Raw genomic sequence first — 13,747 nt, forward strand, 5'->3', positions numbered from 1 at the left:
TCATTAGATAAAACTCTAGCTTTCCAAATTAAATCAGATTTGATATCTATGTTTTATTTTCCAAATAAAAGATGTTTTGGACTGGGACGGGAATTTCAGTGGCAGCATTTATAGAGTATGTTGGGATACAAAGTTGAAAGTGGTTAATAAAAGCTTTTACTGAAAAAGGCTATTTCTAGAAGAGAAAATTTTAAAAGAACTTGATTTTATATCCAAACAAGAACTAAGGCTTGAGCATTCAACATCTGACCTTTCTAATTTTCATTCGATCATATAGATATTTGTTTCACCAAGGTATGTAGGTACCATTCATACCTGCTTTACATCATTACACAGCAACGATGAATATATAGTAGAAGCATTTGCATATGTTATGTAACTAAAAAAGCAAAGGAGGAAGGTGAACCTCAGATTTCAAAACTCCCTTTTTCTAATCATTTTTTCCTATTGTTGAAAGCCAGGTAAAAAAACAAAACCAACTTTACCATTCAGAATCATGTAAACCCAAAAAATTGAAAGAGTGAGCATTCCCATCATGTTAGGACTATCTCTTACCTGCAAGGAAGGGCATTTCAAAATGTAACAATTATCAGTACGTAATCGTTTTTTTCTCTTTCCATTTTAAAAATTAATCACTAATCATGCTGAAAAATTGCTGCTAAAGTGTTCAACTTTGTCTAAAAAACTAGCAATTTTTTTAAAATACATTTTCCATGAAAAAAAATATACAAATTTAGACAAGTTATTCAGTTTAGCAATAGTTTGTTTACACAATTACTGAAATTTATTTTTAAAAAAGGACAGCATGTGTAAAACATTGCATTATCCCCCAATGCCACAGGCTAAAGTAGAAGGCTGGTACCCGAGTTAAGGGGAAACTCGAACCAATTAACTATGGTCAGGTCAAATTGGCTAGGTTTCTCAATAATATAAACTAACCTAGCTTGAAGCAAACCAATCAAATTTAGGTCAGGTTATGATATTGGTTATGAATATTTATATATTTTTTAAAACTTTGACAGAGAAAATTAAATTAAATAGTAAGGAGATTTCAGATTGTGTATTTAAAAAATTTAAAATATTATTCATAGAAGAAAAAAACTGCAGTTCAAGACAGTTTGAACTCAAGTGGTTCGACTGTATGAGTATGACCTCAATAATCGTTGGTTACATCCCTGTGGACCTGATTTAACCAGTTTATCCAAACTAGAGGTATTTTGGTTAGGGTTCATCAATCTATCCGGATTCTTGATGACCCCATAGAACTTGCAATGCAATATTTGAACAGAGAACTACAGTAATTATCGAAACTAACCTTTAAGAGCTAATACTTGATGTCCCAAAGCAGAGAGGAATTTTTGGTATCAATCGCATATTTAAGATCAGGTGACACCCTCCCAGACATTCTATGTGATAACAACCTTGACTTCAAAACAGCCAGCAACTCCTTATGACGTGATTCCTTTCTCTTGAGTACTTGTATGTAAGCATGGAATCCAAGCCATTCCACTTCTTCCTTCTCCAACTCCAGAATCGGCTCTACATCTGAATTAAGACTCATGGAGCACATCCTTTTCTTTATCAGCATATGCATATATCTGGCAGTTCAGCATGAAAGAAAACAATTGATTAATGGTTGTATACTCCATAGAGTTGAAGTATTCAGAAAGAAATACATAATCATTTGATCGAAAACTCATGCAGAGCATTAGTTTGATGAAAAATAATAGGTTAGACACTTCAGAAAGAAAACTACATAATAATTCATTGATTCTGAAAAGTAAAAAAGATAAAAGTTCAGGGTGCTGCTGACTAAGTATTTCTAGAGTTAAGCTAAACAAGTTTCCTAACTGACTAGTAAGATCAAACTGTCACCAAAAGACTGGTTTAGATCCATCTGTCAACTAACTAACGACTTATAATTACACAAACTTAAGGTAAAACATACAGTATAAACATGTGTATGTTAGGTGCTAATTCATCCGAGAAAGTATACTCTGATAAGAAAAGTCTATCAAATCAAAATGAGAAAAGGCAGTCTTAATATAAGCTCGAAGGTAAGATCATGATATTACATTCATACCTCAAAGATCCCTGAATAATGTTTGAACAATATCTTTTGTGAAGTTTGAAGATGAATGATAGATCCCGAATATAACAATGAAACTTCATTGCACATAACAGAAATACTTGAAAAATATTTAATCTGACAACAGCTGCTGAATTTATATTCGAATCAAAGAATATCGGGTGGCATTTAGGTCTTAGAAAGAGACGCAGCTTCTCCTTAAGATTAATGCCTGGTTTACCTTGCCAGCGAACAGTAAGTGTGGAGCTTAAATGGTTACCCAAGTACCTGTTAGGCACATGGAATGGAACTACTTATTTCAAGGAAAAAAACAAAATCTTATCAAAATTTGTAATAGAACTCAAAAAATCTTATCAAAATTTGAAACTCTACACTCAAAATGATTAATAAACATAGAAGAAGATGCCTATCTATCAAAAATGCTAATTATGACAACAAGATCTATCAAAAAGCTTTAAAAGAATATTAACCTAGTGTAGTCAGCCTGAATTTCCATAGTGGAGCAATTGATAAGAAGACCACTCCATCGAAGAAATGAAGTAGCACCATCTTCACCCACATAAACCCTGTTCAATGAGGAACCTGATATCTGTTCTACATCAAAGTTCGCACCAAACTTTTTCCCATTCATGTAGCAATTGTAACCACGAAACCCTCTTTGTAGCCTGGAGAAAAAGCTATCTGCCTGCTTTTTAGAGGTTGATATGAAAAGGAAATCATCAATAAATCGCATTAGCATGTAAGAGGAAGATGATACTTTATCATCACAGTTGGTTTGCCCATCATCATTCTCCTTGCAGCTACCAGATTCAAGAGTCTTTTCAAGAAATGGAAATATTATATGTTTCTCCAAATGTCCATAATACATGGAACAAAGCAAAGATGACAAAATTCCTCCCTGGGGAATACCAATATCTTGCAAGTAAAATTTTCCATCAAACTGCAACACATTGTGCTTCACATGCTCCGTAAGATATGAAAACAGAACTTTCTTTTTTACAAGCTTACACCGTTCCTGATATAATACACGAGTTTAAATTAAGTAAAAGAATTTTTAAAGTAAAACTTGTTGGACATAAATAATCATATACTTTGAGAATTTACCACAATTTCTTTGAAAGTAAAACAATACTAAGACATTATAGCTTGAGAAATATGTACAGTTTGGCAATTAGGCCGGCTTACCCCATATTTATATCAACCATATACATTTAATATTCCTAAAACACAATAAATTTAACCCACAACTCAATCGCTCTTATTGTTCTCAAAGATAGATGAGTCACAATTAGAACAATAGACTTAATTATTTCATTTATTTAAATTACATAGCATTAAACGATCATGTTTTGCTAGATTTGGATACGAGTACCAAAATCTCATAAAAAAAGCCACACTAGAGACATGGAAAAAAATGCATGACATTGCACTATAACTAAAATCTATGAGAAATTTGAGTTATCATTGTTAAGAATGAGATATCATTTGTCTGCTCTCTCTCCTTTCTAGTAGTTACAGGTCTCGTTTTGTGCCTTTAGAGATTTCACATCAAAATCTGTAGGGACTTGGATATTATGAGATGCTCAGTCCCAAATCGAGTGGTATGAGATTCTCGATGGAATATTTAAATATTGGTTGACCCCCTTAATAGCTAACTTTTAAGGAAAGGTTTCCCAAGTGCTTAGGTGTTTATCAATTGGTATCAAAGCTGACTGTTGATGGAATGCTCGGTAGAGTAGAATAATTAAGCTTTTGGTTCTCCGCCTTTAACAATTAGATTTTAAGGGTGGGTTTCCCAAGTGCATAGGTGTTTATCATTTTCTTTTCTCCAAACTGTATTTCCTGCTGAGATTTGGACAAAAGACTGTCAACAATAGTAAAATTTCCTGCACTGGGCTAAAGGTCATCAATATTAAGTGGGGTATGATATGCAACAGTGTTTTGGAGAAAATGAGGAACTATTTACTAAGGATGTTTCCATGAATTTGCAGGAAGCACTAGCTGACTAAGTTGTGGTATGATATGATAGACTGAAATTCTTTTACTTCTATATATGGTTTGAATGGAGAACATTAAAAGATAATAGGCTTATTGCTTATTATTGCGCAATTGGATTAGCTTATTTTGATGAAACATCGCTTTTGTTTGCTGCATCCTGAGAAAGCTTTTAAAAAAAAGAAAAGAATGGTTCCTAGAAAAAGAAGGCAATACCAAACATGCATTTAGTCTTATTAGTGTTAGGCACGGACCTACACTTCTAGTACTAACATAGCTATCAATCTTGAATAGCAGTATAGAACAGCTGATCCCAAAACAGCCTCAACGGGAAAGCAAGTAGTGTGACGGCCACTATTACAAAATTTTATATACAATTTACATAATATATATACTAGAAATGTATACAATTTCCTAATGTATAAATAAATAGTGCAAATTAAATCATATTAACTGAGTAGAAAAGGATGCTTCAAATTGTCTTTTGTGCCCAAGCCAATGCCTGGACCATGGAATCTAGTATAAAAAGATAATTAAATAAAACAAAATGTCATTTTAAAATATGAGTAATTTTAGTGCCTTTCTGCAAGGGATAAAAAGACAGTTTAAATTAAGGAAAATTCTTCCTACACCCAATCTCAATCTTTTTGAACATGCACCCTACATAATTTTAAATTTCCAAAATTGCCCTTCATTCTGAAAATAAAATCTGAAATGGAAAATAATACATTCCAAAAAAGTTGATCCAGAAGAGATTATTGTGTTCCGGCATAAAAATCTGGAAATCAAAATCCCTTTCCAGATAAAAAAAATTGTAATACAAAAACTTCATTCCAGAAAAAAAAAATCAAAAACATATTCCCAAAAAGGGGTCCAGAATGTATTTTTACATGTACCCCATTTTATTTAGGGGTATTTTTGTCTTTTCATACTAAAATTGGGTGCAGGAAGTAATTGCCTTAAATTAATATACATCTCCAATACCCAGTCCACATGTTAATTAATCATAAATAGGAGGAAAAGAAATATCATATTTATACATTTATGCTTGAATGTGTAAACTTGTGACAAAATTAAACAGAATAGATGATGACGTGACGTGCAGTATACACACCAAGTTGACTTTCTCCCATGAAAAATAATACCTGGTTAACAAAGACAGAATGCCGGGAATGAGCGGATGTAAATGAAGTGAATCGTGTGTGACCATTGTTGCTTGTTTCATCCAACATTGTAAATTGCTTTTGAACCCACAAAGACTTTTTTGTGCAAACAACTTGATCACACTGCTTAAGAATATATTCATCTTTCAGTAGAACATTTTTAACTATGCCAAGAAGGTTGTTCTGATCAATAGAATCAAATGCTTGCAACACATCAGATGTAACAATGAATAAATTAGGCATAGTTCCTGGTTTTTTCTTTTGGCCAACCAAAAATGGGCATAGTTTTTTGTAAACATCATTGTAGTCAAACACCGAAGAACCTAGCTTGTCAGGATTCTCGAACAGAATTCCTTTTAGAATAGTGTGGGCATCACGAAGAACAGAATTTACAGATGGATAACGTTTACACTTGATTTTCTGGTGGTTTACCTTCCCTTCGGTTCTACAATTCCGAACTCCCATAGTGGACAAAGACAATGGCATTGTTGACGAACCTTTCAGATTTGCCACCATCCTTACTCCATTTTCTTTGGGTTGAAGTCTAAGTTTTGAAAACCCAAATGGTCTACCTCTAAGAATATTATGTACAGCTACATCATCCAGGTAACTGTATCTCCGGTCTCTGAAGCAGGCAATAGTGTTAGCAACCAACTTTTCCCAAACTGGTTTTGGATAATAGTAAATATCTTGCTTCCCTTTCTCACTTTCAGTAACATAAAAGTTTGCTTGCAGCAAAGGTACAACCAGACAAGAGAAATACCAGAAGATCCACTTCTCCAACAGCTTGCGTTTGACAACATGCACAACATCATTCCTATTCTTGAATTCTTTATGAAACAATTCATTTTGCCCTTCTATATACTTTAGAACACGGGCATTTTTACTACTTAAGAAATATTTATTTGATAAGAAAGGAAACAATGATATTTTAAGTTTGTGCATGCATAGCTTTAAAGGGAATTTCTCAAATCTTCGTAGGTGTATGAACTTTGAAATATTTCTCCTCATTATTCTCCAAGCAGGAGGAGTACCTAATATTTCCGAAGGAAGTAAACTCCTAGAAACAGCCCATATGAAAGATACAACTTGACTTTTTGAGCAGTATGAATTAAATTCATCAGATTGCGAAGATATTGCTTCCAAAGTATCCACACAGTCTTTAGTACCCAACTCCTGATATTTCTTGCGCAAATTTGTCCCTGATTCATTGACCTGCAGTAAAAATTTAGTTTCAAAGGTATATGATATTTCTTTGAATATGGAAAAGTAAGAGTATCATAACTATTAGGAAAAAGCTACAAACTTGCAAGCACTAGAGAGATTCTAATTTCTATGTGTGAATCAACTTGAACACAAAAATGTACCCATGCACATCCACTGAGAATTCTAGGGAAAGTTATACATAACCTCACCAAGGAAGTGGAAACTTCTTGAATCAACCGACTAGCACTTTAGTATTCTAAAAGGGGGGGAAATATAACCTGAAGTCCGGAACTTGATCTTCTAATTTTATTTTTAACCAATGACGGAAAAACACAATGCTTATTCAAGAGTTTTGTATGCTGGCAACACCGTGTCCTACGAATGAGATGCTTAAACCACTTAACAAGAGAGTGATACCTGCAGAAAGAGCACTTAATTTTTTTTTAAATAATTACAATTTATAAGAAATTAGATAATTCATCATTGACTTAAATCTAGTATATCAAAAGATCATCTAAACTGCTCGATGCGAATCGTTAGAAAACTGAAATAATAAAAGGAGCAATTCGAAAACATGAAGAAACAAGTGTAATTAAAATTGAAAGTGTAATAACATTCATATTTAAGAATGTGTTGTAATAAAAAGGGCCTGCCTGAACTTACAGGCATTCAGAGTCAATGAGACATGAGTCATTGCTGTGCAAACAAGACGTTGGCGGAGCACTCACATTTACATCAGAGAAGCCAAAAATATGGCCAATGAGATGCTTTGAACAAGCCAAATTTGGCTTTAAGGAATATAAAATATCTGAAGATAATCAGTGAAGGAAAAAGCATACTATCTTTGAATTAGAAGGAGCAACACAATAGGCTCTTATGACATTATTATAATAGGGTAAAATAATGTCTTTAATACAAGGGTAAAATAAAGTAATGTCTCTATACGGAATTTGAACAGCAAGAAATTGTGTAAGAATTAATAAAACAGTTCAAGCTTGAGCTTGTAAATATAGGAGCAAATCCATGTAAAGTATTAAAGTATCAATGATGAAGGGAAACCAAAATATCCCATCCAAGAAGTGCCAAGTACAACATTGAACGTCTTAGCTTTGGTGTATAGATAGGATTGCTGGTAATTGTGTGTCTTGTACACATATGAGTACTCTTATTTATAGTGAAGAAAAACAAAAACAATAACTAAAAATGAGAAATGTTTGCTAAGATATTTCCCTATTTAATGTAATCAAATCATATCTCTAACATGGTGGATACTTTTCTTTGGAAGAACTGAATGAGAAGATTCCAGGCTATAAAAAATAGATTGCCTTTGGATATTGGTCCTCTTAGGAACAGCTGGAAGAGATTGCAAGATTAAACAGCAAGAACATTGCAATGACATCTGCAGCTAAACAACATTTAAGAAGCATGTGAATATAAGATAAACAATTATTGGAAGATAAGTTATGCCAAATCAGCATTGAAATAGTAAATTACTGTTGGTGAAGATTGAAATAGATCCTATGGTCCTCTTGTAGCTCAGCATTAATAATTTTGGTAACGGAGTTGTAACCTACCATCAACATCTCAACGCTCACTCCATCATTAACATATTCCAAAACTATAATCTGCATTCTTCTGAAAAAAGGATTTACTGTAGAGTAACTAGAATCTGAATGAAGATATGTCCATCAACAGTTTTCATCAGGCAGGCTAGTTTCCGTTGCTTTTTTTTGAGATTTTGCTAGCTGGATTTTAAAGCTTGCCTGGAGAATATGCTTGAAAATATTGTAGGTCTTATGACTGAAGCAAATTCCTTTACTCTTTTATGATGTTACTTTGTAACCTAAGGTATATTATTATGCCTCCTTTCTATCTTGGTGAACTTTTCTATTATGAAGAAAAAGTACTTTGTGCTGTGCCTATGGTAGATATGCTAACTTTCAGGGAATTCATTGCATGTTTCTCATTGTAATTAGTTACTTTTTTGCTCGTGGATTCCACCACGGTACAAATTTCTACACGCCAGAATCTAGCTTTAGAGAATTACTATTTTCAATACCACTTATTGATGCAAATGATTATTGGAAGCAGACAATCTAAACTATTTCAGCACTTCATAAAAATATCACATGATTCTATCAACAGTAAAGACCAAAGGTAAAAAACATCAAATATAATGGAAATAGATTAGAATATGTAACAAACTATGTGAACTTTTCTAGCACTTTATAAAAATATCCCGTGATTCCATCAACAGTAAAGATCAAGTATAATGGAAATAGATTAGATTACATTTCCTCCAGTTAGAAATGAACCGGACCAACTCAAGTACTCAACTACAACGTTAGCTAAATGAAGGATATTTCCCAAGTCTCATAAGGAGCACTATGTTCATATTCCGAGTCAATAAGGAATCTAATACCTACAATATCAAAGTACAATGAAATGTCTTTAGAAGTTTAACTTCCTCTAAATGTTGAATGATTACAGAAGAGTAAATAATTATTATCATTATTGCACTATGCACTGAATCCAAAAGAAGTAAAACAGCCTAAAGATTTCCTTCATTCTTATCAATCCATACAATTATAAAAATTATTACACAAAAAATTATCAATATTTTGCATTGATGCTAATAAAAAAAAGTGTGGAGTACATGAAGAATACAAGTTCTATACAAAAATGAATCAAATACATACCAAAATTTCAGGACAAATGTTTGTAAGTGGCATTCTATAATAGTTGATCAAAACAATTAATCACCTTTGCATGATAACTTAAGCTGCTGGTGCTTGGCGGACGCAGGCAATCCGAACCAGTGGGAAGTATATTGCAATGTATATTTAGACTATTTCCTTCAAGGGTTGACTGATTTTGCATTTTGCAACGGCGTCGCTGCCATCTAAATGGCCTACAACGCTTTCCTAGCCTAGGTGTAACACAATTTGAACCTTGTTTTCCTTCAGACTCCAACTTCCTTATTACAGTTTCAGTTCTTGTCGACTTAGGAACTTCAGAAACACTGACATCATAATTCCTGCTCCCATGATGCCTGATCAGTTGCATTGAAGACTTATCAGTTATGCCAAGGTTACTTGAAAAGCCCAGAGGATCATTGATACTACAAGAAATATCACACTTTCGTTTCTCTACTGGTAGGTCATCAGCATCAGCTCTCTTCCTCTTTTGCTCGCCTATTGCAAATAAAACCCATTATTGCAACATCTTACATTCCCAATATGTCACGTTTCTCGAACTAATGATTTAAGTTGTCAGGAAACATGACACAAGATAACGATAAGAATAAATTGGTTCAAAAACATCCACAGTTCATTGATTTCTGAGTTTATCCATAACTGATATACAGCAAAGACAATGTTTACTGATTTCTCAAATGTGTCAATTTACATTAAAATCTTCTAAGAATTTCTGAATTTCTAGACAAGTAATTTTAAGATCATAGAATCAAATACTGATCAACAGTCTGGCACTGTATGGAAGTCTAAATCAATAACAAAACCTTGTATGCTTTAAGAAACACGGTGGATTTATGAGTTAGGATCCATTTATACCAGGTGTAATGTAAGTATGAAGACTTACACCCAATCCCAACCATTAATTTTATCAAATATGATGATGTTGAAAATTTAATCAGAGAAGATTTTACAACCATATCCATGAACTGATTCAAACCATCAGATATGATAAATTAATGGTAGGGATTTGGTGTAAGTCTTACACATATTGTAAGCAGGTCCTAATTGTGGATTTAAACATGCTAAATGCATATATATTATTGCAATAACAAAAATCATAGATAAACAGACACTTACCATATGCCTGATAGCCAAACCTTCGCGAACCCGTGAGCATATCAAAACATAGACGACTGATAGGAGGACCTCCCACCTGGTGGTGTTTTCCAAGGGGAGTTGCCAAGAATATTGATGTATTCCTTAGTAGGTAAATCATAAAATCATCCCCAACCTGCATTGATGAAAGTTTTTACCAAGTTTTGATAAGAATAAAGCATAAAAACTACATAAATCTAAACAATGATGATCCTAAAAATCTTTATATCATCAAATACCCTGCTTAACAGAAGACACCAAGATGCACTGGATAGAAGCTCCACAGTAAGGCTTGAACATTTACTCTGCATATGAAGTTCAAACGGGAAAACAAACACCCTAAATCATAATAGTCTTCATAAAAAATTGTATTATTGCATCCTTTGATATTCCTCCATTTGACAATTTATATCATGTCAACACTCAGTATTTAACTAAAATATCAGATAACAGACCTAGTGTGCAAACAAAAACCATTAACAAGAATGCAACCTTGAGAGATGAAATAGCATAAAAGCCACTTAATTCGCAGTGCAAAACCATAGTTGAAGAACTAAGGATCAACAACGTCTTAATTAATAAAACAAATCACTTTAGGTAGTACCGAATGAACGCAATTGCATTATAACTCCGTGAAATATCTAATCCATCAGTATGAATATACAATGGAAAAACGGCAACATAGACAACAAAAAAAACAATTCCCGAGTGTAAAAAATAACACAAATAACCTAAAAAATGGTACAATAGAAAGGAAGAAACTTGTCACCCTATCATAACCAGAGCACAATACATTGGAATCTGCTGGTACCCTTTGATGCAGCATCTGTTCAATGGTCCTCTTTACAACCTGAAAGCCAAAAAAAGCATTTATAAACCATTATCTCGAGGATTCTACCCAAAAAACCAAACCCCAACACAGGGGAAAGCATATCCTACATTTTTCAACAAGTAAACTGTCAAAAACAGAAATCAAACAGTGATAACCATAATCTATAACGTTCAGAATGAAGTGGAAAACTGTATTAATCTCACTATGGGATGGAATTAAATATCCGAGTATCAGAAACCTAAATATAAATTAGCAGAAAACAATCAAGGAAACCCTCTATTTCCTTGCCCAAGCTAGGTTTAATTCTCAAGGACATATTTCCTCCCCGAGACCCCTCTCTCTGTATAACAGATACCTCCTTCCCCCAACCATCATAGCCCCCTGCATCGTGCCTTCTCATTTTAACTATGTTTTTGGAACCTAACTCAACTCAACAAATCTGGTTTATTGGTAAGTAGTGTACCCCATTTATTTACATGTTCGTGACAATATCTCATAAGTTTATGTGAGACTTGGGTTGTTTTTCTAAGCACTTTTGGACTTGCAGCAGTAATAATATTATAAGTAGACAATAATGGATTAGACAAACTCTGACATCATATAATAAAATAATATGATATCAGAGTTTCTCCCAGTTATGTACATTGTTATCTTGGTACTATCGCTAGTCTATTGGAACATTTTTCCCAATAATGATTAAGGATACAGTAGAAAAAAAAATTATTGTTCAGTTGATTGTTGAATATAATATATTGAGTCAGTTATTAACAGTCTAATGATTAAGAGGTTCTTATAATGCATTGCAGTCTTTTGTGTTGTCTAACTTTTTTTATTTGTCAGTTTTTTAGAAGGAGACTTATTGGTTCTTATAATGCTTACAGTTCTGCAATGTATCTATTTAAAACGCTATATTACTCTGAATAATAGGTATAAGAGAAAGAAAAAGTAAACTCATATAAAACACTATGATACACATTCAACGTAAAAACCTTAACTATGAGTGATTTGGATCTCTTTTTTCCTTAAATCTCACTTAACTTTCAGATTTCTAGTAGCTCAAACTTGTACTCTTAAGATTTAGTACCTGATTTTGGGACAAGCCGGAGAGGGGGACGAAGACCGGGAGCGAAGGTGCGTTTTCGGAAACGACGACGTAGCACTGACTGAGGAGTTTGCGGTAATCGGAAGGATCGTCGGGTCGGAGGAGAAAGGACTTGGCGTCGAGGGTGCAGCCAAGGCAACGGCGTCCGTTGCAGCGGCAAAGCTGCGGCGGAGGAGGGAGCAAGGATGTGACGGTGTCGGAGAGGGTTCGCGCTCGGTGGCGGAACATGCGCCACAAAACGCCGGGAACCGATCGCTTGTTGCGCTTCCGTGCCATTTTGGCGGGAAAGTGATGGAAGAGTGAACGACAGAAATAATTTCAAATTAGAGAGAGTGAATTATTAATTACTTTAGATGATAAAATGGAAAGTAAAAAAAAAGAAAATTAAAATAATAATAGAAAGTAAGATTATTCGGTTTAATTTATTAATATTTATAGCCTTTACTATGAAAATTAAAAAATATTAAATAAAATAAAATTATTAATAATAAAGAATTTATCTAAGTTTTTAACTTTTTTATTTTTTATCCAATCTATCTAAAAAAAATCTTTTTTTTCTTCTACTTCTTCATTTTTTTCATCATGCAAACTCTGTCAGTGATGTTGATGGAAATACCTAAATGATATAACTTAAATAAAATAAAAAAATCATTTTGATACTAAAAAGGAAAAAAGAACCAAATTGAAACTAATAAATAAAATAAATGTAAAAGGTATAGTTAAAAAAATGAAGTCTATTTTTCAGAGATATGTTTGGGTTTGCTTTGCTGGAAGACTTTTTAAAGGCTATTTATTCTAATTATAATAGTAACATTTTATATTATCATGTAAATATATTGTATGTATTTATATATAACTATTTATATAAAACGTAACATAGTAAATTATTTATTTAAAAACTTCTTTGCGGAGTAATAAAAAAAAATCTGTCTTTCTCTTTCTATACGTATAAATACTTGTTAAATACTTGTTGCTTTAGTATTGATCGATGGCAAAAAAATTTATTTAATTTAGTTGAGAAGAATATAAGTTTTTTTTTTTAACAGCAAGAAGAATATAAGTTTGATAATAAGTGTTGAGTAAATTTTTGTCAACCTAGTTCGAATGAGTTATCATTTTAATTAGCAATTCACAACCAACTGTTTATTAATTAATTGTTAACAAGAAGATTAAGAACTACTTATTAGTTAATATTAATAAATGTTCATCTCAAAATTATTGCATAGCATTTAAAATTATACACAATCAAAATTCACAATGACTAAACACAAAACATAAATTTGTTAAGCTCACTCCCGTTAATTCTTGATGCACTAGTTTATAATACTTTTTTTTGGACAAAACATTTTTTTTTATAATTTTTCTTTTTACTTTTGATAATACTTTTTTATTTTATAATAGTTTATGATTGTTGTTACTTGAGGTGTGAGTCTAACTGAGATGTCAAGTGTCTAACTGATATGTCAAGTTGCATAATGATACCTAATATGAAAGCTTTTATGACAAAAA

At 32.8% G+C, this 13,747-nt stretch overlaps 1 protein-coding gene across 9 annotated transcripts; it reads right to left on the bottom strand.

Annotated features, from left to right (window-relative positions):
• Positions 1-230: 230 nt before the first annotated feature.
• LOC137834747 (telomerase reverse transcriptase) lies at positions 231-13,739 on the bottom strand. 9 transcript variants are annotated; one of them, XM_068642919.1, is made up of 14 exons: positions 12,221-12,653; positions 11,098-11,154; positions 10,544-10,609; positions 10,287-10,440; positions 9,593-9,647; positions 9,217-9,505; positions 7,726-7,858; positions 7,117-7,261; positions 6,732-6,870; positions 5,230-6,462; positions 2,560-3,104; positions 2,084-2,356; positions 1,316-1,598; positions 231-555 (listed from the first exon to the last, which is right to left on the bottom strand). In XM_068642919.1, the coding sequence occupies exons 1-13, from the start codon at positions 12,512-12,514 to the stop codon at positions 1,325-1,327; spliced, it is 3,657 nt and encodes a 1,218-aa protein (XP_068499020.1). In that variant the 5' UTR covers positions 12,515-12,653; the 3' UTR covers positions 231-555; positions 1,316-1,324. The 9 variants fall into 9 exon arrangements, with proteins under 9 accessions (XP_068499020.1, XP_068499019.1, XP_068499016.1 ...); XM_068642918.1 differs by having other exon boundaries at positions 11,074-11,154; positions 12,221-12,652; XM_068642915.1 differs by having other exon boundaries at positions 9,217-9,647; positions 11,074-11,154; positions 12,221-13,739.
• Between the last annotated feature and the right edge of the window lie 8 nt (positions 13,740-13,747).

This window comes from Phaseolus vulgaris, chromosome 5 (assembly GCF_000499845.2).
Source record: "Phaseolus vulgaris cultivar G19833 chromosome 5, P. vulgaris v2.0, whole genome shotgun sequence".
NCBI lineage: Eukaryota > Viridiplantae > Streptophyta > Magnoliopsida > Fabales > Fabaceae > Phaseolus > Phaseolus vulgaris.

What these genes read in the sequence shown, in the direction of transcription:
- LOC137834747 (XM_068642915.1), bottom strand. Translation starts at nt 12,514, where the DNA reads ATGGCACGGAAGCGCAACAAGCGATCGGTTCCCGGCGTTTTGTGGCGC. An exon ending in GTTTGGCTATCAGGCATATG is followed by an intron (nt 9,648 to 10,286) that starts GTAAGTGTCTGT and finishes TATTTGCAATAG; the next exon opens with GCGAGCAAAAGAGGAAGAGA. An exon ending in GATCAAGTTCCGGACTTCAG is followed by an intron (nt 6,463 to 6,731) that starts GTTATATTTCCC and finishes TTTTTACTGCAG; the next exon opens with GTCAATGAATCAGGGACAAA.